This window comes from Ciconia boyciana, chromosome 12 (genome assembly GCF_034638445.1).
Source record: "Ciconia boyciana chromosome 12, ASM3463844v1, whole genome shotgun sequence".
NCBI classification, from domain to species: domain Eukaryota; kingdom Metazoa; phylum Chordata; class Aves; order Ciconiiformes; family Ciconiidae; genus Ciconia; species Ciconia boyciana.
In genome coordinates this window covers 19,684,120-19,708,132 of record NC_132945.1, presented here as the reverse complement: position 1 = coordinate 19,708,132, position 24,013 = coordinate 19,684,120, and the positions used below count along the sequence as shown (strand labels likewise).

General features: G+C 40.2%; 1 protein-coding gene across 5 annotated transcripts in view; it reads left to right on the top strand.

The window, feature by feature from the left end:
* Positions 1-5,749: 5,749 nt before the first annotated feature.
* Positions 5,750-24,013, top strand: part of SMARCA1 (SNF2 related chromatin remodeling ATPase 1) — a 37,580-nt gene continuing 19,316 nt past the window's right edge. The window contains exons 1-15 of one of the 5 annotated variants that reach the window (XM_072876767.1): positions 5,818-5,945; positions 9,181-9,272; positions 10,492-10,578; positions 13,221-13,387; positions 14,341-14,441; positions 14,563-14,663; positions 14,955-15,134; positions 17,400-17,555; positions 17,808-17,939; positions 18,719-18,787; positions 19,556-19,665; positions 20,352-20,578; positions 21,144-21,265; positions 21,666-21,818; positions 23,279-23,411. In XM_072876767.1, the coding sequence (XP_072732868.1) occupies positions 10,576-10,578; positions 13,221-13,387; positions 14,341-14,441; positions 14,563-14,663; positions 14,955-15,134; positions 17,400-17,555; positions 17,808-17,939; positions 18,719-18,787; positions 19,556-19,665; positions 20,352-20,578; positions 21,144-21,265; positions 21,666-21,818; positions 23,279-23,411 (1,654 nt within the window). In that variant the 5' untranslated portion in view covers positions 5,818-5,945; positions 9,181-9,272; positions 10,492-10,575. Of the gene's footprint in view, positions 5,946-6,020; positions 6,455-9,180; positions 9,273-10,491; positions 10,579-13,220; positions 13,388-14,340; positions 14,442-14,562; positions 14,664-14,954; positions 15,135-17,399; positions 17,556-17,807; positions 17,940-18,718; positions 18,788-19,555; positions 19,666-20,351; positions 20,579-21,143; positions 21,266-21,665; positions 21,819-23,278; positions 23,412-24,013 lie in introns of those variants that run through there. The other 4 variants (XR_012044723.1, XM_072876765.1, XM_072876766.1 and 1 more) reach the window with 4 other exon arrangements.

Sequence of the window (24,013 nt, the reverse complement as noted above, 5' to 3'; positions counted from 1 at the left end):
TGAAACAGGGCTGCACAGGTAAGTATTGTGCCGCTGGACATAACCAAAGTTACTTGTAAGTTACACTGACATACGAACAAAAGCAGCATTTCTGAATTCTCAGCATCAATGGAAACTGGCAGAGATGGTTTCTCTGCCAAACAAGCCACTCCAGCCAGGCAGCAGACTTCACAGAAACAACAGTCATTTCTTCACCGAAAGAAGTCCCTCCTGGGAGATTTGGAAAAGAGCTTCTCAATGTTCTCCTTTAGCTTAGGCCAAATGAGGGAGCAGGTAAATGGTTAAGACAACTTAAACAATAGGAGGCACATATGAAAGCACAGGCCATAAGTAAAACTGCGCAAGACGTGTGGCAGAAGGCTTTCACCTTGTGAGTTGACTTGAGGACCAAGAGACAGAGATAGCGGTGGTAGATGGAGTTTGATTATGTCCCAGGGTGTGAACTTAGTCCGGGTTTACTCACATCCCAGCAGCTAGCTGTTGCTGGAAGGGAGGCCTCGCTCTCCTTTCTGCCCCTAGCTATGAACTCCTCCCACCGCTTTCCTTGTATCACTTCTGGCATTTTTATGACCACATGGCAAGTCTGTTTAGAGCATTAAACCAGTAGGAAAATTATAAAAGATGGGAAATAGTTTTCTGCTGGGTCAGCCTTGCTGATGTTTCTCACCTTATGTTAAGATGAACGGTACTGCTTGCACAGGACAGTACAGAGCGAGACCCCACCTGGAGAAGGGTAGTGAGACCACCATTTGCAGACTGCTGTTAGATCGCCTGTGTTGTAAACTACATTTTGGAAGAGATGTAAGAGGCAGAAACACCATGAAACAAGACAAAGAAGATACAAGGAAACCCTTGACACATCCATAGGAGCCTGCATGAACACCAGAAAAAGCCTAGGGAGAACTGTTTGAGAGCAGTACTGTCTGGAAGATGCTTGAAATACAGACAAGGAAAATATTGCCTATTTTCTGCTGTGTTAAGAGACGTATGATTTTGCTAGCAGCCTGAGTGCACTAATAGGCCTTAATAATCCTGGTCAGCCTCACCTGGGGCCTTGACTCACGCTCCCTGCCTATAGGCCCAGGAGCCCCACTTGGGCTCAGCCCTGGACCTTCAGTCCCTGCCTGAGTTAGGACTGGTCTTCAGCTCAGCTTAATGTTGGACCTGCCTGCTGATCACTAGACTGTGCCTGATCCTGGTTGCCCTCACCAGATGTGATTCTGACCTGTGGATTGGCTTGACCTTGGATCTGCTTTGTCACCACAAATTCACCTGATGATCTGGACTGTCGGTGGAGCCTGGCTACCATTTCTAGACCTGCCCTCCTTGCTCAGGTGCTGTGGGGTTGGACGCTAGCTGGTGAGGCCCCTGCCCTGTTAGCCATGCTACCGTGCTTGGCTTCCCACCCTTCAGGGAGCAGCCGGCCCTTGCTATGCCCTGGGAGTTAGCTCAGACAGGCCCTGAAGGCCCAGGTCTGAGCTTAAAGGGGGCTCCTGTCCCCCATGGGCAGGAAGGGTGGGCAGGGTCTCTTAGTGCCCCTGGGCCCTGAACACTTGGTTCCTCAGCCCTGTCACCAATGTCCTTTTAACCAAGGCAACTGTGAAGCTCTGAGCCAGTTAACAACTGAGATGAAAAGAGAAGTATTTAGTATAAGCAATATTTAAATAGAAACACTTGATATAAGCATTTTAGGCAAGATCGTAACACCGCTGTCAGGGTAACGCGGAGTTAGTGCACTGTGGTTGCTCACGCTTGGGCTAGGCTAATGTAGGCACAGAGATAAAGGTGGCAACTATGCAAGTCAACTCACAAACACCTCAGAGATAGCACTTTTATTACTCCCAGATCCTGTTTGTTTCCGAGCTATAAAGCTGTTTGTTGCTTACAGCTAACATGTTTTACACAGTTGGCGTTTAAGTTCATCGCTAGTACATTTAAGCTAGAAATGACTAGTGTAGTAGATGTGGATTTTGGACTGTGGCATTTAATGGAGAGCCTCCTGAACGTGCACAAGGGAGTGAACAGATCCTGAAGTCAGAGGATACTACCTACCCAAGGCCCTTCTTAGCAAGACACTTTTGCCATCCTGGGGGAAGGTACTGAACATACATGATACAGTTCTAGAAGTAATTAAACAACAGCAGGTAAAAGATGGTTTACATATCTAATTTATAGAATTTTTTTTTCCTATTCTTAATCAAATCAGTTTTAAGACTGAGCAGCATTCATATCAAACAGTCCATAGGCTGCCGGATCACCTTGAAGTCAGGACTCCAGCAGCTGGCCTCAGGCGAGTACAGGTCGGTGTTGCCACCTAGTGGCATCTGACAGCAGTACTGTCACTTGCAAATTGGATTTTCAAGTCAGGGAAGACACAAATCACAACCGGTATTTAAGACACCTTTTATTATTTAAGCTGTTCCTATCCACAGAATCAAGTTTTTACTGCTAACAGCAGATAACTATCCACACAATGCATTCACGTGGTTCGATTACGCATACACACACACGGTTTCTGCAACAGTTAGCGGGCCAACCTCACCTGCTTACTACCGTGCTCAGAAAGCCTTTGAAGGGCTCCTCTTTTATCGGCAGGTGTATACATAGCCCTGTCAGCTTCATTTGCATTTAGCAGCCATAGCCACCGCTTTTTGGTTGCGGTCCGAGTTACACAACCTGTTGATGCTTGTGCGCACTGGTGGCCTTGCATGGATTTGGCAGACTCTTGGTGTACTGAGTTTATCCATACTTGTGAATTCAGCGGGTTAGCTGGTCTCTACAGCTTATCAGTTCTTGGGGGATTTTCACACACTGTCTCTCAGCATGTACTGTTTCTTTCTTCAGCCTGCTTTTTGGTGACATTTCTCCATTCACACCCATAGGTAGGTACCTATACAACTCATCCACACAAACTCACACAAAAGGGGCTTTTATAACAAATTGCCCTATAGAGTAATTCCACAGAATACTAAGATTTATTTTTAAAAGTTACCCAAACCCAATACATCTGTGCTAGAGAAATTAAGACCACTACAATTAGTTCCCTGTTTGGGAAAGGTTGAGTAGCCACAGTCCGAAATTTCAAAGATCTTACAGTCTTACCCGGATAGTATATGAAAATGCTCCTGGATCCATATCTCATCAACTCTTTACATATTTCAGCAGTGTCTGAAACATAAAAGTGGGTAACAGTGAGCCTAAGTATATGCAATGTCTCTTTTTGTGCCTGACAAGAGAACATAATTCTCATCATACAATATGTCAAGTGCCATCTTTCTGAGCTGGACAGAAGAGGCCTTCTTAATTGCTGTGAAACCTTAGTGTGTATGGAACTACACATTCAGCCCTGGTGATTGTGTCTGGCAGACTGTAAAATAAGGAGTAATAAAACTGGGAAAACAATGAGCTAATACCTAAATCTACAACTTTAACATGACAACTAGCCCCCTGCCTCCCAACCACAGGAAAAAAAAAAAACAATTGAAGAAATTATGTGGAATTTTGCAAATATATTAGAAAATATATGAGTAAAAAAAAAAGTATATAAAGTAAGTACAAAAAAGCACTTCACTACTTTTTTTTTGTAATTAATTAGATTATCACATGATAATACTGTTGTATGACTAAGTGCTTTTTTTCAGCCAATGGCCTGTGGATCCACAGGAGTACACAACATAGTCTAAGAGAAGCAACTAAGAACATCTATGCAAAGTGCCAAATGCAAATGTTAAGCGCACAAGCAAAAAATATCCAAAGGGGATATTTCACAAAAGCAGCAGCTTGATTGTTTTGTACAGCATGTAATGTTCCTGTGAATTTCAAGTTAAAAGCAAGCTGTGACAAACACTTGAGAGTGTTTTGCATAAACAGCAGCTACAAGCATTTGAAACTGGAGTAGGAAAGTCAAATATTAGAAATGGTTAGTGAGCTATTTTCCGTAAAGGCTAAGAACAAACATGTCGTAGACTGGAATTTTCCTACCTTAGAGACTTCTTGCATAGCTAACGGTAAACTTCATTTTCTAGATAGCCCTGCTTGGAAAAGCTATTTGGAGTACTCTTTCAAAACCAGTCATGTCACTCTTCTCAATTGTGCTATGAAAAATGTACTTCCCAAAGCTTTTAAAAATAAATCACGTGGAACGGCTACTGCAGATGCTGTGGGCCTTGCTTTGTTGCAAACTATACAACAGACGCAGAAGGCAACAGGGTGCTAACTAATTTGGAACAGCACTGTTACTGTTTTGCAGCTGTTTCACAACATGGAAAAGGGGAGTTGAGGGCTTAAATCTTCTATGTTGGACCATAATTTAGATACTGAATTTCAGAGTAATCAGGCAGTCATGGAAACAGTTCAGACATACAGTTACTCTTCACAAAATGGCACCTTACTGGAGTCAATGTACGGATGCAAAAGAGGTCTCAGAGGTCTTTCTAAATGCAGTGTATGTGAGCTGCAATAACCCATTTGCTCAGCTTAGTTGTTGAGTTATGCAAAAAGATCTTGATAACAGCTACTGAGCTTCTAATTGGAATGAAAAAGCTCTTATTGCTCATTCTGCCTACAAGGCTAGGGTTTCATCTATTTCTCTGGACAAAATGCTCACAATATTGCCTTTGTAAGTAATCACCAGGTAAAATGGCTGGTTTGGAGCTCTCAGATTTTTAAGGCTGCCATCTCAAGGATTGTTTTGGAATCATTTAGCAGTGTGAGCAAAGTTACAGCTCAGCAGCTGAGAATCTGAACGTCTTGCATGGACAGCCAGAAACGTGTGCATTGACAGTAACTAAATCGAGTGGCTTCATTAGTGCAATTTTCAATACGCAATACACAAACGCTGCCGAATTTGAAATGGCTTAAGAAAAAAATGAATTTTTCCCATAAGCTACTCTTGCTTTGGGAGCTCCACTGGTACCTCTTAGCCCTGCAGATGTTAAGAGATGATTTTCTCTCTCAAGTAGAGCCTGGGCCATTTAGGAAAACACACTTGCTATTTGCAGCAGGGTTTGGAACCAAGGAAAATGAACTGCAAGCAGAAAGTTTTCTGCCCCATACCATTGTGTTTTACCGCCTGGCTCCCGCAGCACCTTATCCTTTTGTCAGCTGTGTCAGCACCCACGCTTCCCTCTTCCTCAACAGCTCTAGAGGCGACATGCTCTGCCTGCCTGTGCCAGGGCCACAGGGCCCCCTGTCTGGGAAGACACGGGAAGGAGAGCGCATCCGGCCCCTTGCAGACAAGGAACCAGCTGGCTGCTCTCTGGCCATCACAAAGGCAGCAGGCGGGACGTGGAAAGGACCTCAGCCATGGCTGCACCAGTTCAGGCCCCTCGAAGCCAGTGTTGGCTCCAAAATACAGTGGATGCCTGGGAGGCCCTGAGACAGTGCAGTACATCCTAACACTGCCCTCGGGCATGTCCAGAGCTCACGCATAAGCATGCAGTGGCCCTGACCGGCCCTGTGAGCTGTGGTGCGGCTTGACAGGACGGGAGGCAGCGAGGCCTCTGCACGCAGCCCCTTGTGCAGCACCCAGTGGGGAACGGCGAGGAATTGGTCCCAGGAGCCTCCCCAGACGCCCCGCTGGCTCCGCAAGAGGCGGCCTGGCGGCCTGGCCGCCTTCCCCCGCCGGCGGCGCCGACCTCGCCCGCCCCCAACCCCGCACCGCCCGCGCTCGGCGGGAAACGCGCGCCCTCCGCCCGCTCCCGCGGCAGTATCGCGAGACCCGCGCGGGGCGGGGCGGGGCGGGCCGGCGGGAGGGGCGGGGCCGCGCGGTGTTTGGGGCGGTGGGGCCCCCCCCTGGCCCCCCGGCGGCTCAGGCACCCGCCGCGCACAAAATGGACACCGGCCCCGGCACCGGCCCCGGCGGCGCCGCTGCCGCCCGCGTGGACGGCGAGGTGCCCTCCACCTCTGCCGCGGCGGCCTCTGCGCAGGAGCCCGGCGCCGAGGAGGTACCGCTCCGGGGGCGGGCGGGGGGTGCCCGGCGGGCGGCGGAGCCTCCAGGGACGAGCGCGCCTGGCCGCGCCATCCCCTCCTACAGCCGCCCCTCGGGCCGCGCCGGCCCGGCCCCTCGGCGGCCGCCCGACCCTGAGGCCGTCCGGGCCGCTCGCAGCGCGCCGGTCGCTCTGCCGCAGTCCGTGAGGGCCCGGCCGCTCCAGAGCCGCGGCTCGGCCTGCGCGGCGGCCCTGCAGGCCGGCCCCCGCCCGGACACACCCCCCGGCCCCGCCGTGCGGGCCGGCCCCCGGGTCTGCCCTTCAGCATCGCCGTGGCAGCTGCCGCCATCCGTACGGTCCGGGTGCCCCCTTCCCAGCCGTGCAGCCCGGGCACGCCGGTACTGGCCGCTTAGCCCGTGCTCCCGTGCCATGCAGCCGGCTCTGCCCCGTATCGACCCCTGCGCACCCCTGCAGGGCCCCCTCCTCTGGTGCCCGCCGCCCTGTTGTTTCCCTTCCCCTGTCCCCAGGTAAAGCAGTCCCGGGGCGGGATGGGGGCAGCGGGCGTGGGGCTCGGCGGGAGCCGGGGCTCGGGCCCTGGGTGGGGGTGTGGCGGTGGCGGCTCGGAGGGTTCGCGGCTGAACCGGTCTGTCCCAGCCCTCACGCGTCAGGGCTTCAGCCTTCCCTCTGCCCCGCTAAAATGCAGCCGTTATGCAGAACAAACCCCTCAAAAGAGCATGTATGGCTGTCAGCCTCCTCCCTTTAGTTTTTTGGAAAAAAGACTACAGGCTAGGACTCAAGGAATGTAAAAAGTGACGTATTCGGGTATCCTTGGAAACTGAACTAGATTTAACCTGAAGAATGACTCTTATAAAAACTTAGTAAGAATGATGGCCATGTGTCATATTTTTATGATATCGGAGAAAATTGCAGAAATATTGATATTAGTGCAATCAGAATTTTAATTCCGATTGATGAAAGTCCATTTTTGCCTGAAAAGAACGCTTGATTCTTTATTTCCTTACTTATGTATACAAACAGCTGCAAGATACTGTATAGTGTAATTCTGAACATTACCTGATTGTTTAGGGGAAAAAGTTTCTGTATTGGATACATCTTATTCTGCAAAATTTTACGCATGTCAGCTGATAAAAAGTTGGTACTAAATGTTTAGAGAATGCCTGCCCGGAGAAATCATTTGAAAGCAGTGAAACGTTTTGAATGTTACCAACATTGTGCTACTGTGCCGTACTGGGTTTTTATTCAGACTATTTAATTTCACTTTGTGTTGGGTCACAGGTCTGTTACGTACTATAACGGTAGCTATACCGTTAGTTATAACGTTATATATATATATATATATATATATATATATAATATAACGTTAATAACGGCATATAATACAACCTGTTGTCCTCTGTTCCCCTCTCACTGTTTTACTTCACTATAAATAGTCTTTCTTCTTGTAGTAGTACCAAAATAGTGTCTTAATGGCTATTTGGAATGTCTTTCCACTTTGTATATTTGAGTTAAACACAAAAGAGCTCCTTCTAATTATTCTTAATGCATCTGTTTAAAGTTCTCAATAGCACAGGTTACAAGAGTAAAGTCAACTAAAGCAGCAGCAGTTCTTATTCCCAGGCACTTATTTAGCTGTTCATGTGACCTACCCAATTTAGGACTAACTATTGCACTTACTAGGCAGAAATCTGTCTCTCAGCCTGAAGTCAGTAGCTCTGTTTAGGCTAGTTAGTAGAGATTTCAAGGGGAAGTATTTTGGATCCTTGGAATACTCTGTTATTTTTGAAACTGCTGCATGCTCATGTTTCTTGTAAGGTGTTTAAATGAGACTGGTTTTCACGATACTGTCTTATGTAGGGTTTAATCTTTAATGGAAAACTTTTCTAGGGTGGTGGCAGATTGTTTATTACCAGCTAGCTCCCTGAGTTAAAAATGAAAGTACTTTTTTGCTGGTTTATTAATTGTTTGCACCGAGGCTTCTGCTGATCCTCCTGTTTCCTGTTGTCAGCCCTCTAAGTGATGAAGATGCGTTGTGTAAAGTTTCTAGGGTAAAACTCTCACAGACTTGATGAAATATTTTGTGGTTTCATGTCGTATTAGGTACATGATCCAGTTGGTAGTAAGAAAGAAATATTCTTACTCATGTCAAAATTTAATAATTGGCAAGGTCTAGATTTTTATAACTCAGACCATTATGCAGAAGCAAGTCTGGATATGACGCTTGTCCATCCTACCCATCTAGCTCCACCAACACAGAATAGTATTTTAGTGAAACTACAGCATATTCTTTTCCCTTTTAAGTTGTGAGGAAGACAAAGGATATTGGGATGCGTGTGTCGTAAGTTGTTTGTCTCTTTCATCAGCTTTTGACAGTCTCCTGTTTGTTATTTCTAATATTTTGGGGCCATCGATGTTTGACAGAAACACTGCGTGAGGAGTGGGGGGGCAGGGAAACTGTGCTTTGTCTTGAAAGGTAAGGTGTAGGATGTGATTCTATAGTGCTGTGGCTGCAGTAACTTTACATGTCAGTTCATTTACTACTTTAACTCAGAGTGTGTTATTCACAAATACTTATTTCTAAAGAAATTTGATTTGTATGCCACCATAAGTTGTCGTCTTCTGGGGAAGTCTGAGTAACAACAGAACTGGCGTTAGAGCCATCTGCCTTGCGGCTTAGAAAGGTAATATTGCATTACATTTTACTTGGAAAACTTGCAGTTAAAAGGGATTCTCGTAATACTGAGTAGTTCTGCTTTGCCCGTGAGTAACTTCATGCTTACCTCAGGTAGAAAGAAAACTTTTTTCCAGTAGCACATTTTATCTATGTAACTTATTTCTAGGGGAATTGAGGGAGACATCTGAAATGGCCTACTGCCAATTTTGTTTTCCTCTGAGGAGGAGTATTTTTTCACTTTAATAGCAAGGATTGGGCCTGATATTAGCACTGGCAGTCTCTCTTACTGGAGTGTATGTTATATGGTAATATAATGGAGGTGTGAACATACACATATGTATGCTCTTTGGCGTGTTGCTGTAACAGTCCTCTCCTAATATTGCTTTCTGAGATGAGCTGATTAGCTAGGTGATTGAAGAAGCTGTAAGTAAATAGAACATTTCTAATGCTACCTGTTTGCGACATAACCATTTGGCCTTGCAAAGCTGAACTCATGCATTTATAAAATCATTAAATTGTCAAACAACTTCGATATACCCTTACTACTGTTCGCCTTTGCAGAGAATTATGCCTTTGGGCCAAAACTTGAAAAGGTGATCTCTGACTTCAGACAATATTCCTTCCATTTGCATGATTGTGCATAAAGTTAAAGAGTAAGTTGGCATATGTATTTATCCGTAACAGTTCTGAAATGTAAGTGTAATGTTGCTTGACAGACTTCTACATGTGTAGTCCCATTTTGGTCTGTTTTTTCTACGTGACCCTGAATAGTTTAGATTAATTATGATTTCATTTTAATGTATTTATAGTAGGCTGATACTTAAAGCGCTTGTCAGATTAAGACTCTGCTCTGTTACATTTTATACAGACATGCACTTTGGTAGTTCCTTTCAGATTATTCAGTGCTTTTCAAAAACATTTTTATAATTTAATGCATCTTGAAAAAGTTTAATATTTTTTTTATTTGCAGGAGGTGTGTAAAAAAGCATACTTCAAAGATTGAATTAGGAAAAAAACCCCCACCAAACATTTTTCCCACGATCTCTTTTTAAAAAAGATGTTTTGCTAATATCATGGGTTTTGCTAGCTTTTTTTTGGGTTGGTTTTTTTTTTTTTGGTATATAGCAATGTAGCAGTTGAAGTTGTGGAAACCTGCTTTGAGCTTCCCAATTGAAGACACAAATGAATCTTATAAACTACAAAAGTCAGCCATTTTTGTTACAGTTTCTTAAATTTCTTTCCTTTATAGTAAATAAGGTAGTTGTTTGTTAACTGTGTAAGAGCATACCATGCAGTGGTTGCTGCATGGATTGATTTGGTTGTTTAATTTGTGTCTCTTCCTAGGTATATGGCTAAGTGTAGTTAAACCTGTATTTCCAAATGAACTCTGACTATTCATCTACAAGTGAAAACAAACAAACAAAACCCAACCAAGATGCAAGTGCCAGAAATTTACAGTTAGGGATTTTACATTTAGAAGTCACATTTAATTTTTAAAATATCTTTTCAAGATATTAAATTTAATTATGCATTTAAAGCAAGATCTCTGTGAAAGATTAAACTTCATCCTCTTTCAGTACTTTCTTTCAATGCTTTCAACTTGGATGCTGTTTGTAGAGATGAACATGAGGATGAGACAAATCTTCAACTTACATTTTATCTGGTCATATCACCTCTTTAGTTTTGTCATGGATATCAGGTTCTGCTTTGGGTGAAATAATATGATTAACGTAGTCACTTAATTTTGAAGTAATTATTTTTAAGAAGTAGCATGCTTATCTTGTAGTGTGTAGGTTTGTTCAGTTTGATATCTTTTTGCTTTAGTAAATAAAGAACCTGATATTTATGAAGTGTTTAAAATTTGAATTCCAGAAAAATGATCCCCCGTTTCAACTCAAACTTCCTCCAAAGGCAGCTAGACCTGAAAAAGAAGTTGACCCAGAATACGAAGAGAAGATGGTAAGTGTTTTCACAACAAAAGATACTGCAGCTTTTTATGACACTTGTTTCTTTGCTTGAACTAGATCAACACAGTTACACAGAGTTATTGCAGACTGGATGTGTAAGAAAAGAAAAACAAACCAAGATTCATTTAAATGTCCAGTGTGAATGTCCATTCATTTAAATGTCTACTCCAGTGTGGTGTTTCTCACAGTGGCTAACAGTAGGTATTTAGTGAAGAATATGAGAACAGAGGAAGCAGATAGTGATGGTTCTGTTAAATACTGTCCCACTCTTCCAAGTATTTTTGTCTGCATGATTTCTGGAGTTGGAGGCTATGGTTTTTATACTCAGTAGTTGTCAGTGGATTTTTGTTTGTTTGTTTGTTTTTCCCCTGTGGATTTGTCTGCTTGCTTTTTTCCCCCCTCATGTAGGTTTAGTTATCCATACCCTCCTGTGGTAAGGAGTTTCTATACAATTGCATTTTATATTTAGAACTCTCCCCTTTTGCTTTTGAATCTGTCTGTGCTAGTTTTATTTGATGACCCCTTGAGTTATGTCAGAGGCATCCTTAAGCTGCTACTTAAATGAGAGAAATACTGAAGCTGCCAGTTTCTTGTCATATAAAAACATAGAGCTTTTAAATGTTGATATGCCTCATAATATATGTGCCATAACAATGCAAAAGAGGATCTGTCCATGACACAAGTGTAGGAAGCTTGTAGTGCTGGAGAAGAGAGATAACAGGGTAACTTCTGTATTACAAAGATGCAGAAAAAACTAGGACAGGCTTGTTCTTGAATGACACATGTAGTAAGTTCTTGGTTGAAGCTGGTATCTGGATCTTGCTGCGTTTTTCTTAAAAGCTTTAGTGTTAAGCGGATGCCTAACAATTACAGTAGAGTCTGAAAGGATTGGATACCATAGAAGCCAGGGAAGAGTATCACTGTTAGACATACAAAAATTGATAGCTACTTGTATGAATACTTAATTTTTAGCCAAAGAGAAGACACACAAGTAGATCTGTTTATTGAGAATGAGTTGAGTAAATAACTAAACTTGGTTTCACAGTAATACATGGTGAATTTACATCTTTCCTAGATTAGAATGTTAGTTCAGTTCTTCTAAGAGGCAAAGGGAACAGGTCTCAAAAAATCTGCCTTTCATGAATTGTGCAGTCGTGAGCTAGGCCTTTCCTATTTATCAAAGCATGCTGCTTCCACCCAGCCAATAATTTTGCAGGCAAAAAAGTATATTGTGGCATTCAGTATAGAACCTTACTAGTTATGGTTAGCTTGCCAAAACCATCATGTATTATTAGTTTAATATAAATCCTCTGAATGGATTTGTTCTTATCCTGTATGAGCATAAATACCCACATCTTTACTCCCTCTTTTAGAATTTTTTTTCCTAAAAGTTTTACTTGATATTTACAGTTTATTTGGCTTTCAAGTTATTTGCACAAATGGTCCAATAATGAATGCAAGGGAAAAATGATAGTAATTTTTTTTCAAGGAGATCTTTGTAAAGATGTTTATTTGCTGGTAAGTGGTGCACTATTAAAAGAAATGCGTTGCCCTCATGTGGCAAGATCATGCATTGCACGTCAGGTTCATTTTTATTGCCCTTTTCTTTGGTTTGTGTTACTGCTGTTAGAGCACTTTTACTTACCTGCAGAAAAGCTTTCTGTTGCTTGTATATTTCTTAGAAAGGTTATGGTGCAGAACTACAATTTCACTTTTGTAGTTTACATCAAGATATATAAATGAGATCACATGAAAATTGCTTTAAGTGGTACAGTGTTACATGATGCTTCGAAATGGCATAGAGAATGATAACAATTGCATTCTGTCAGATAGCATTTGTATTTTATCGTATTTTTCTCAAAAATTGTGTAATATATCTTTTAAATACAGAGAAGGACATACGTTTTGTTGTGTTTATATAGTGAAGTGCATATGCCTCATTGATATGGCAAAACTGAAATGGTTGAAATTTGAAATGTGACAGCAAAATTCACAAACTTCAGTGAAAGCAGTATTGAGCTGGTGCATCCAGTACTTTAGTCATACTTCTAAAAGCAGAGCTGCCACATTCTTGTCTTGGATCAAATCCTGATAGCCTTGAAGCTGATGGAAGTTTTGCCACTGACTTGAGCAAGGTTAGGATTTCATCCCTTACTATAAGTCAGAACTTTAGTTTTTTCTTTATCTTTTGTAGACAGTCCTTTAAAGCATCCCTTCACAGTTGCTGGTGTGCCATGCAGACTTAAGCAATCTATACATGTAAACTGGTTTTGGGTTGCTTTACTATTCTTTGTGTTTTGAATGGGGATGAGTTGCTGAGGTGAGGTTAAGTCCTGCTACGTCTTCCGGATTGCTGTGGTATTCATGAAGGATCATTTGAACTACGACACATTACAGTTGGGTGCTCTAAAGCAATTCATGCTTAGCTGTAAGCTGAAGCAGCTCGAGGGCTATTTCATGATGCTTGTAGCCCGCTGAGTTGGCTAACAATAGGCAGATAGTCTTGTCAGTCTTTCCTCATATAAGTTGTTCTTACGAGTGTCTGAATTCTGTTTCTTAATAAAAATACATTTTTTAATGAAGAAAAGTTACTGATTTTTCTTTTTTTAATTCTCTCCCCACTTTGGAAATTAGAAAGCAGACCGAGCAAAAAGGTTTGAATTCCTCCTGAAGCAGACAGAACTTTTTGCACATTTTATTCAGCCTGCAGCACAAAAATCACCAACATCTCCGTTGAAAGTCAAGCTGGGACGGCCACGGATGAAGAAAGATGAAAAACAGAGTTTGATTTCAGCTGGGGAGTATGTTTTATTTTTATTTCCGATGTCTTATGCTTTCAAACAAATTATGCATTTTAACCTATCTAGTTAGTTAGTAGCATAGAGATTGTGCTTTAAGTAAGTCCAGAACTTTTCCTATTAATGGTGTATCATAATTTCTTTAAAAGCTGGTTGGTGTATGCATGCTGATCCATCAACATTAGTATGACCTTGGATCAGGAATGCACTTTTAAAGTAAATTTCCTGATTCTTGCCACTTGCAATGCTTTGGTCCATATTGTGGAGTCATTCTGGAGCACATGAATTGAATTTCTTTTGCATGATGCTAACTAGAAGATGTACTCCAGAAATGCACCTGATGTGCTCCAGCTGCGAGTGGACATGTCAGTGGGACCAGAGTGGAGCTAGACCAAGTTAAAACAAGACAACGTGCATGTAGTGTGGATGTTGGACCCTCAGCACCAACGGTCTCGCTCCACCAGTCTGTCTGTATTAGTCAGTATTAGCATAGCCTGCATGTAGTGTTTCTGAGGGGTCTTGTAATAGCAAGCAAGTAGTTCTTGGAATGTTTACAAAATGGCAATTTCCATTTTATAAATTAAAAAAAAAATTTTTAAAATTGAATATGTGATTCTTCTGAATGGTATAGTTATCAACTAATGGATTCTAAGGCCACCACTGATGTGTGTCTTGTATTTCTGTGTTGCTCGTTAACAAGTACCTTAGAGAACTCATGATACTTGTTGGAGTATAGTTATGGCTCTGGAGGAGACGGCTTCATATCAGCCTTTCTAATTAAAGCTGTAATGAGCCATAAGGAATAACTTATTAACAGGACATGATTTTGGTCAGGGTACTAGAATGCACGCATTGTAGATCAATGATTGTTTCTGTTATAATTTGTCTCTTTTGGTTTTATAGTCAGCATTTTGAAATGATTTCATATAAACAAGAATCTTGGATTCTTTCTTTAGTTATCGTCACAGGCGCACAGAACAAGAAGAAGATGAAGAGCTGTTGTCAGAGAGTCGAAAAACGTCTAATGTGTGTATTCGATTTGAGGAGTCCCCTTCATGTAAGTATTGTATTGACAGTTTTCTGATTGCTTTGATGTAGTTAAAATCTGAGCAGATCACAATTAAAATTTTCTACTTAGAATTAGTATTTTTCTACTTAGAGGAATCTTACATTTACAGATGTGAAAGGAGGAACACTAAGAGATTATCAGGTTAGAGGTTTGAACTGGATGATCTCATTGTATGAAAATGGTGTTAATGGCATTCTGGCAGATGAAATGGTAAGCAGTAATCTTTTGGAATTTTTGTGGTAATTATTGAGCAAAATTCAGCATTAAAGTGCCTATAGTATTTAATGTATATGCAGTAGTATGCATTATTCTACAACAGTTAGATTTTTCACAACTGGAACTGTAATGCAATGAAAGAAATTGTATTGCAAACATTTGCTGTGTAGTTTGCTTTAAACAACTTAAGTGGCAGAATTATGTAGTAGGAAAATTGTTTGAAACTATTTGTGTATGGTATTTCATTTCAGCAGGTTTCTTTCCCCCCTCTCTTTGTCAATGCAGGGTCTTGGTAAGACTCTGCAAACAATAGCATTATTAGGCTATCTGAAGCATTACCGAAACATTCCTGGGCCACACATGGTCCTGGTTCCAAAATCAACTTTGCACAATTGGATGAATGAATTCAAACGCTGGGTTCCATCATTACGTGCGGTTTGCCTTATTGGAGATAAAGACGCCAGAGTAAGTGTTCTACGTGTCAAAGATGTAGGCGTTATTTGTCAAACACTAGCATTTGGGTACGTGGAATTCTCCCGAAGCTACTTTCTTAATTACAGTATTTTTTAGTAATTTTAAACTATATTAGAGTTGAAAATGCGAAATATTATGCTTGTAACTATGAGGGAAAAAATGCACATCAATAGGTGAAATAATAGACTAGGATCAAAGTACAGCTGTCTGACTTAACTCTTTTTCTGTTGTCTTCCTCTCTGATTTTTGCACCTTTTTTTTTTTTAATCTCTTCTGTGTTTGCATTGTGACAGTGTTTATTCATTTTCCTTTATTGCCCTCACTTCGTTACCTCTTTCTTCACCTTTTTCAGGTGACTTCTCTCACTCTGTGTCTTATGTCCATGCCTTGCCTTGTAACTAGGATTCTGTTGTAGAGCTTTTCATCTTTCATAGTGAAGGCCTTAAAATAGATATATGGTGGTTTTCTAACTTGAAGGGGATCAACGAGCCGGATGTTCCTGCGAATTCTGTGGCTCCTCATATGGATTGCATGGCTGCCTGTTACTGCTTGAGGGTAGGAAGGCTCTACAGAGGGATCTGGACAGGCTGGATCGATGGGCTGAGGCCAATTGTATGAGGTTCACAAGGCTCAGTGCTGGGTCCTGCACTCTGGTCACATCAACCCCATGCAACGCTACAGGCTTGGGGAAGAGTGGCTGGAAAGCTGCCCAGCAGAGAAGGACCTGGGGGTGTTGGTCGACAGCCAGCTGAACGTGAGCTGGCAGTGTGCCCAGGTGGCCAAGAAGGCCAATGGCATCCTGGCTTGTATCAGAAATAGCGTGGCCAGCAGGACTAGGGCAGTGATTGTCCCGCTGTACTTGGCGCTGGTGAGGCCGCACCTCGAATGCTGTGTTCAGTTTTGGGCCCCTCACTACAAGAGAGACATTGAGGGGCTGGAGCGTGTCCAGAGAAGGGCAACGAAGCTGGGGAGGGTCTGGAGCACAAGGCTGATGAGGAGCGGCTGAGGGACCTGGGGTTGTTTTCAGAAGTACTCAGTGGTAGGACAAGAGGAAATGGCCTCAAGTTGTGTCAGGGGAGGTTTAGATTGGATATTTTGATTTAGACTGGAGGAAAAATTTCTTCACTGGAAGGGTTGCCAAGCACTGGAACATGCTGCCCAGGGAAGTGGTGCAGGTATTTAAAAGACGTGTAGATGTGGCGCTTAGTGACGTGGTTTAGTGATGGACTTGGTAGTGTTAATGTTAACGGTTGGACTCGATGATCTTAAGGGTCTTTTCCAACCTAAATGGTTCTATGATTCTGTGAGAGGAACTGCTGGTTCTGCCAGGGATTTGGACAGTTCCTTCCAGTGCTATAGTCTTGGATTTGACTGTACTGCTCTGCAGATTGTTTTAATTTGAAGTCTGATAATTGTACCACAGTGTGTTTATTGCTAGTTCCGTGGAATGAAATTAAGGTTGTGTTGAAGGGAAGCATGCACCTTCACTTTGTACTTTCTTTGCTTTCAGAGTCTTATGTTCGTATTGTCATAACTTTTCATTTTCTCATTTTCTGCTTAATCTCTGTTCTGTGGTGGCAAAAGCACCTCTGAGCTTACGTTTGCTTTTGTAAGTCAGTGCATAGTATTGTACAGAACATTCCTTTATTAGGTAGCTCTTCAAGGCTGTGGACTTGAACAGTTCTGTCAGTCCTACTAGCTGGGGTGATCTGTGTACCCTACTAAGTAAGTTCTTGGAGACCTGCATGCGTGGCTTTTCCATAGGGTGATATTCTTTCCTATGAAAGGATTTATAAGCCTAGATATTTATCCCTTACGAAATAGAGATGGGATAGAGGAGGAAGATCTTTAGGAAAGAGAGAAGATGGGAGCGGGCTACATGAGTTGTTTTGTGCATTGTGCTTTTTTGTGCATTGTGTCTTTGGAGTACTTAGTTTAGAGGGTTTTTTTCCCCCTATTGGTAGTATGTACTGTATCTCAATTACTGAAAAATTATGCTGAAGAGTAAATATTTAATTTTGAATAGGAGAAAATATGTGTTTTGCTTAACCCCAGCGGGTGATCTGTCTGTGCCTAGAGTAAAAAGGATTGAAGGCTTTTGTTACAGTAACTTTCAGTTACTGAAAAGATGTTTCAGAGTCTTCTTTTGTGTGCTAGCTTAGCGCATCAGTAATGTTGGCAGAGATAGGTTTCCCTGAATTCCATATAAATTGTTCATATTTATAAATGTTTATTAATTTAATTGTTCTGCTTTAGGCTGCTTTTATCCGTGATGTTATGATGCCTGGTGAATGGGATGTTTGTGTTACATCATATGAAATGGTAATTAAAGAGAAATCAGTCTTCAAAAAATTTAACTGGAGGTACCTGGTAATTGATGAAGCCCACAGAATAAAGAATGAGAAGTCTAAGGTAAAGTCAAAATTATTTGATACTTTGAAGATAATTTGACACAAAGATTCCATCTGATTTTAGCACATTTTAAGTGTTAGGTGTGGTGTTTTTTTAAAATATAAGCCATAATCTATTGGGTGGTAAATAGGAATTTCATAGGTAGCTCACTGTCTTTCAATTTAGTTGAGATTGTTTCAGGTTTCAGAAACTGGTGAAAATTCATTATCCTTAAATGTACACGATGATGATAACTATCTGTTGTATTTCTAGCTGTCAGAGATTGTACGTGAATTCAAGACAACAAATCGATTGCTGCTTACAGGAACTCCTTTGCAGAATAACCTCCATGAGCTGTGGGCATTACTCAATTTTCTTTTACCTGATGTCTTCAATTCTGCAGATGTAAGTTGAGGTTTGGAAGTACAGTCTTGTTCTTGTTATTTGGATTCCCAGGCTGCTTTCTGCAGAAGAGAAGAATGGCCAGCCTAGTAAGAGACATATGATGTGGAAGACCTGGATTCAGTAGGAGCTCTGTGGCTTACCTAACTGTAGACTACTTTTTTTTTTTTTTGCTCTACCTAGTTAAAACACTGCATTCTGTTAGTGCAGATAAGGCCTCAGGCCACTAACAGCAAATGTAATACTTTAAATAGTTCAAGAATTATGCAAACTGGAACAAAATTTGGGAAAGCAATGCAGAATGAAGAATATGAAGCATCCAAATAGGCATAAGCCTTTTTTTCACTTAGAATTTGAGTCATCTTTCTCCTCTCTTACTGTTAATGTTTCCTTGTACTTGTATTGCTTGCTTCCATTTTTTTTGCTCTGTTGTCCATCTCATTTACTTAAGGATTCTGGTTTCTTTTTCTTTTTTTACCTTCTTGCCCCATCATTACACAAGTAATAAGGGGAAGAACTTGGACGCTGCAGTGAGCATGGAAAACCATTGTAAATTAAGCAGAGTAATAGTATTTTGTCTGCGGAGTTACTCAGTTGACTTGAATGTTATAAAATGCTGGGGAGCTGGCACAGAATTGCAGACTGATTTTTCTTTCACTCATAGAAGTCATTTGTCTCAAGATTTATGCCACTCTCAGCTGGAGTGAGAGAGAGTCAATATGTGTCTGTTAAAACTACAGATGATAAACTGTTCATACCAATTGTGCTGTTTCTCACCACAGGATTTTGACTCATGGTTCGACACTAAAAATTGTCTCGGTGATCAGAAACTTGTAGAAAGACTTCATGCTGTAAGTAATTAAAGCTGTAATAATGTGTCATCGTTAGCATACACAGTGTAAAAAAGAAAAACAGATTATTTCTCCCTTCATCTCAAAGTTGAGAAGATGAATGTGAAGGTATTTAGCTACAGAAATGCCCAGCCAAATTTTCATTAATTAAATATTGAAACTTATAGATACTGCTTTTTGTAGCATTAGTGTTTGAAGCAGACAAAATCTATACATAAAATGTGAAAATGAAGAATTTTGAGATCTTTTTGAAACCAGTTATTATTGTGAATAGTGTACTGATACACATCATGCTAGTCTGAATAAAGGCATGCCTTTACCTTTGTTTTACTGTGCATGAGAGAAAAGACATTTTTCATCATACAGTAACAAAACAGAAGGAAGTACAACATACATTGCTTATCTTTGAAATGTTGGTGTATTTTGTATGTGCTGCTAGTGAAAATGAAACAGAGCTTATGTTAAAAGGTAGTAAATAGCTTTTATAAGCTTATGGGTTTGGCCCTTGCTTAGGATAACAACGGGGATGAATATGGCAATCTTCATGTAGTGTTACATATTTGTGTGTGAACTTAGCCAATTAGTGGACAACTTCATTTTGCAGACTTTAGCAGAATTTTTCGGAATTTTTCATGACTTTTTTTCACCATGACAGCAATAGATATTGATTAGTTCTGAATAAATATCAGATAATTGAATCTGTTAATTTTGTATTTGAGGCAACCAATTTTATAAATTTATCTGTGGAAAAACTCTTAATTTGTGTAGGTTTTGAAGCCATTTTTATTACGTCGCATAAAAGCTGAAGTAGAAAAGAGTTTGCCTCCAAAGAAGGAAGTAAAAATTTATCTTGGGCTCAGCAAAATGCAGAGGGAATGGTGAGTTATTTACATCAAAGTAAGATTCTTTTCTGATAAAGAACACTACAGCTCTTCAGAGTGATTTTTTTTTTTTCTTGTAGTTGCACGTTAAGACAGTCAGATGGAGAAGCCTATTTATAGCTGTCTTTGGGGCTTTTTTTAAAGATGCACGAGTTACAAAGAGCTCAGGAAGGGTAAAGAAAAGGGTTGGGAGGAAGAAAGCAGAAACTTCTCTTCCTTCCTTAATTTTATTTGAAAGAACATATGCCTACTAAATTTCCTCTTTTGATGCAAGTATGTGTGCACCAGTAAAAGTATGAGCTGAAATTAAAATAAAACCTTGAGGAGCCACATACCCAGAAGAGATGTGAGAAAAGGAGCCAGGTCAGTGTAGCAGCTTCAGTCAAGTAAATGATATCTTTAATCCACTTCGTAGTCCTAAAATGGAAGTGTAAGATAACCCAGTAAATGACAGATCATTGTCACTCAGACAAATTGCCTTTGTTTAGGTATGGATTTATAAATCCTTATTATCATCAGTTAGACGTTTTCACCAAGTTTCATAATAATAAAGCTCATTATTATATAAACAAAGCAAAATCCCACATCCAGAAATAAGTTATTGAGGTATTGCAGGGTTTCATTCACGCTTTAAATATCAAATAAAAACTGAGAGTTATTCAAAATTGCCTGTAAAACTTCAGGTATACAAGGATCCTGATGAAAGATATTGATATCCTGAATTCAGCTGGGAAAATGGATAAGATGCGTCTGCTGAATATTCTGATGCAGCTGCGGAAATGCTGTAACCATCCTTACCTATTTGATGGTGCTGAGCCGGGCCCTCCTTACACCACTGACACACATCTCATCACTAACAGTGGTAAAATGTTAGTTCTGGATAAACTGCTAGCAAAACTCAGAGAGCAAGGTGAGTACCGTTTATGAACAGTAGTGATCTGAATGCTTGTTGTAAGTAAAATTACCTTTCAGAAATTGCAGAGATTCATTCTTGTCTTTCCTCCAGTGAATGCATTCATTACTTTGTGAGGTTTTTGCTGAAAATAATTTTTCTGTAGATCTTAACACATGGAGGGAAGGAAGTCTTACAGGAATGATTAGGAAGACTAATAATATGGAGAAGTAGAAGGAAAGCAAGAGCAGAGCCTGCCTTCTGCTGTCTTTAAGAAAATTTCTGATGAGAGGATTAGTTTGTCTGTGCACATCTGTGTCAGCTACTTATCTTACCATGGTTTTAAGTGTTCTGTTTCTTCAGCTGTGTATTTCTTCTGTATAAATTATCAAATGACCTGTCTTGAGGAGAAGTTAAATCAATACCAGAAAAGTAACTTCAGAAGAAAGACTTACTTGAGTAAGTTAGGCATAGCACAGAATATTTCACATGAATTCTCACTCATGCTCTATAGTAGGCTGTGTGATAAGATTAATGTGAAAACATAAAACCAACGACAAAACCTTCTGTGGTGTTCTGTCAGGTTCTAGAGTTCTGCTTTTTAGTCAGATGACTCGCTTACTGGATATTTTGGAAGACTATTGCATGTGGCGTGGATATGAGTACTGTCGACTTGATGGACAGACACCACATGAAGAAAGAGAGGTGAGAAAGTTCTATATAAACAGGAAATTTATTTGTTTTACTTATTAGATATATATGTAAATAATAACTTCTTAATAATCTAAGTAGCTACATCATTGTTTAAAATGTAGCAAAAATGCTACAGTTTAAAAAGGCTGCTAAGGGTACGTGTTTTTCCTAACCAAAGTCCACAGTAAAGTAGGTTTCATTTGTTCCTCAACTAAATGAAGAATGTAGTATTTTGTGGACTCAGAATGGATTTTTTCCACCTGTGCAAACCTACAGTTTCTTACTTCTATAAACAATTTATTTTGGTATGAAAATTCTGTAAATTTCAAAGAAATTTCATTGAAAAGCCACCAACATATCGGAAGCTTGTTTGAAAGCTCTGATACTTTAATGACACTTTCTCTTCTTTTAGGAAGCAATAGACACATTTAATGCTCCCAACAGCCGTAAATTCATTTTCATGCTGAGTACCAGAGCTGGAGGTCTTGGAATTAATTTGGCAACTGCTGATGTGGTTATTCTCTATGATTCAGACTGGAACCCTCAAGTAGATCTGCAAGCCATGGTGAGTTAACTCCCTAATACATATTTGTTTGTTAAAGTTGTCAGTGTTCTACTTTGTATAAGTGTTTCCAGAACTTGGATTTTTGTCATTTTTCTTTACTTTTTGTATTTAATACCAAAAAACTAAGGAATTTAATAAAAAGGGCATGAACAGAATTGTGGAAGAAACTGTAGATTTTTCTCTGTAAATATCAGTCTTAATTACTTTCATAATTGAATAGGATTACTTCTGTCAAAATACTGTATCAATATTGTTTATCCATAGAATTATTCTTAATTCTGTCTTTCCAGAAGAAAACAGTAAATCAGTAAGAGGGCTGTTTCCAAAATAATAGCAAAGAATTAAAAGCATGCAGCTTTATATTCCTCCATTTTGGGAAGCTTATGCTTTTGCAACCCACCTGTTTCTGCATAAGTGTAAAATCATTTGGTGGTGACACCCGGGAAGAAAAACCCTTATCTTTGGGTTAAATATACTAAAATCTTATCTTTCTGAGTGCTGAATATAAAAAAAAAAATTTCTATAATTTGTTTCATGTGGAATAAAAATCACATGATCCTTCTTGCATGATTGGGGGTGTGGGGTATTTGTTCTGTGCTTTGTGGTTTTGTTTTGGGTTTTATTTCATGCCATTAAACACATCAAATATTTGCTGTGAATAACTCATGCTCTTGATAGACAAGCTGACTACCGATAGTAGACCAACTTCCTGGAAACTGATAAGTGTGATTTGTGAGCTTTAGTAGGATTTTCAGGAAGAAATGAATATTATGCAGGAGAGTAAAAGATTTAATGACTCATGTTTAAAGGACAGTCAGAAAATCCTGGTACCAACAGGTTGAAGGCCAGTGGTTTAACTTTTTTTATTTAAGAGGACAAAATAATATTTTTATTCATGTTTTCCAGAGAGAATAAACACAAGTTTTGTTACAAATGAGTATAGTGTGCTAGTCATATAACCTCATTTGCTATGTACTGTACCTGTACTATGTGAGCTGCATATTGATGCTTTAATGTAGCTAGCCTGGGACAACTACACTGTTGAAGCCGTGGCTGCATGGACTTTGCCCATGGAATTAATATGCTCAAGCCAGGGATATCAAAGTTTCAATATCTATGTCAAGTGAGAGAATTGGTTTGAAAGCAGTGCAGATGTGTGTATGTATATACTGTTGTATCTCCACTTCCCAATTGCAGTCTAGCCAAGCATTCAGTTATGTTCATTTACAATGAGGTAGATGCATTTATTACTGTAGAATGACCCAAACTTAAAAGGTGTAATAGCCAGATATAAGTAAATATTACTATATTGGTTTTAAGTTTTTGTATACTCTCTTAATAAGCAAGGAACCAAGAAATATATGCTAGTTTCAGTCTGTTTCTGCTGTATAGCAAGCTAACTGTCTATTGATTGTGAGTTGTTTTTTGTTGCTGAACGCTCATTGATTTATGTTTGTTAGGATCGTGCGCATCGTATTGGTCAAAAGAAACCAGTACGGGTGTTTCGACTAATCACTGATAATACTGTTGAAGAGAGGATTGTAGAAAGAGCTGAAATAAAACTGAGACTGGACTCTATAGTTATACAACAAGGTATCAACTGCTATATATGTTTGTCTGCAACAGAATTGTTCAGTCCCTTAAAGTATGGGTTAAATAACTGTACAAATGTACAGTAGGAGAGAAAGCAGGCCTTGTGTATAATAGCAGTATGCTAAATCAACCTAAGAAACTATAATGTATAAGTTATTCACTTGTTCAGCTGAAATTTTTGAAAAAATGTTGTTTTCCTAAATAATGTGGGCATATGCTTTTACTAAGACTCTAAATGAGGAAAGCAAACTACAGCTGAATAGATGTTACTTGGTTTTTGTGATATGTTAAAAAGGAAAAAAAGAAAAAAGATATGTTCCATGGCAGATAAAAATAATTATACAGATGTGCTTATTACCACATAAGAATTTACTGAACATTAAAACTGCTTTGTGTGTCTTTGTTTAGAAGCTCTTGGAAGAATAGCTTGTCGAAAACTAAGCTTCTCAAGCTAAGTTTTGAAGGTTGGTTGTATTTCCAAAAGGGTGGGCTACTGAAAGGATGATGATCAACATTTTGATGGTCTGTGAAGAGATGAGATAGGACAAATGAAATTTGGGGACAGAAATTAGAATTTTGGGAAAAATATTCAGAGATTTGGG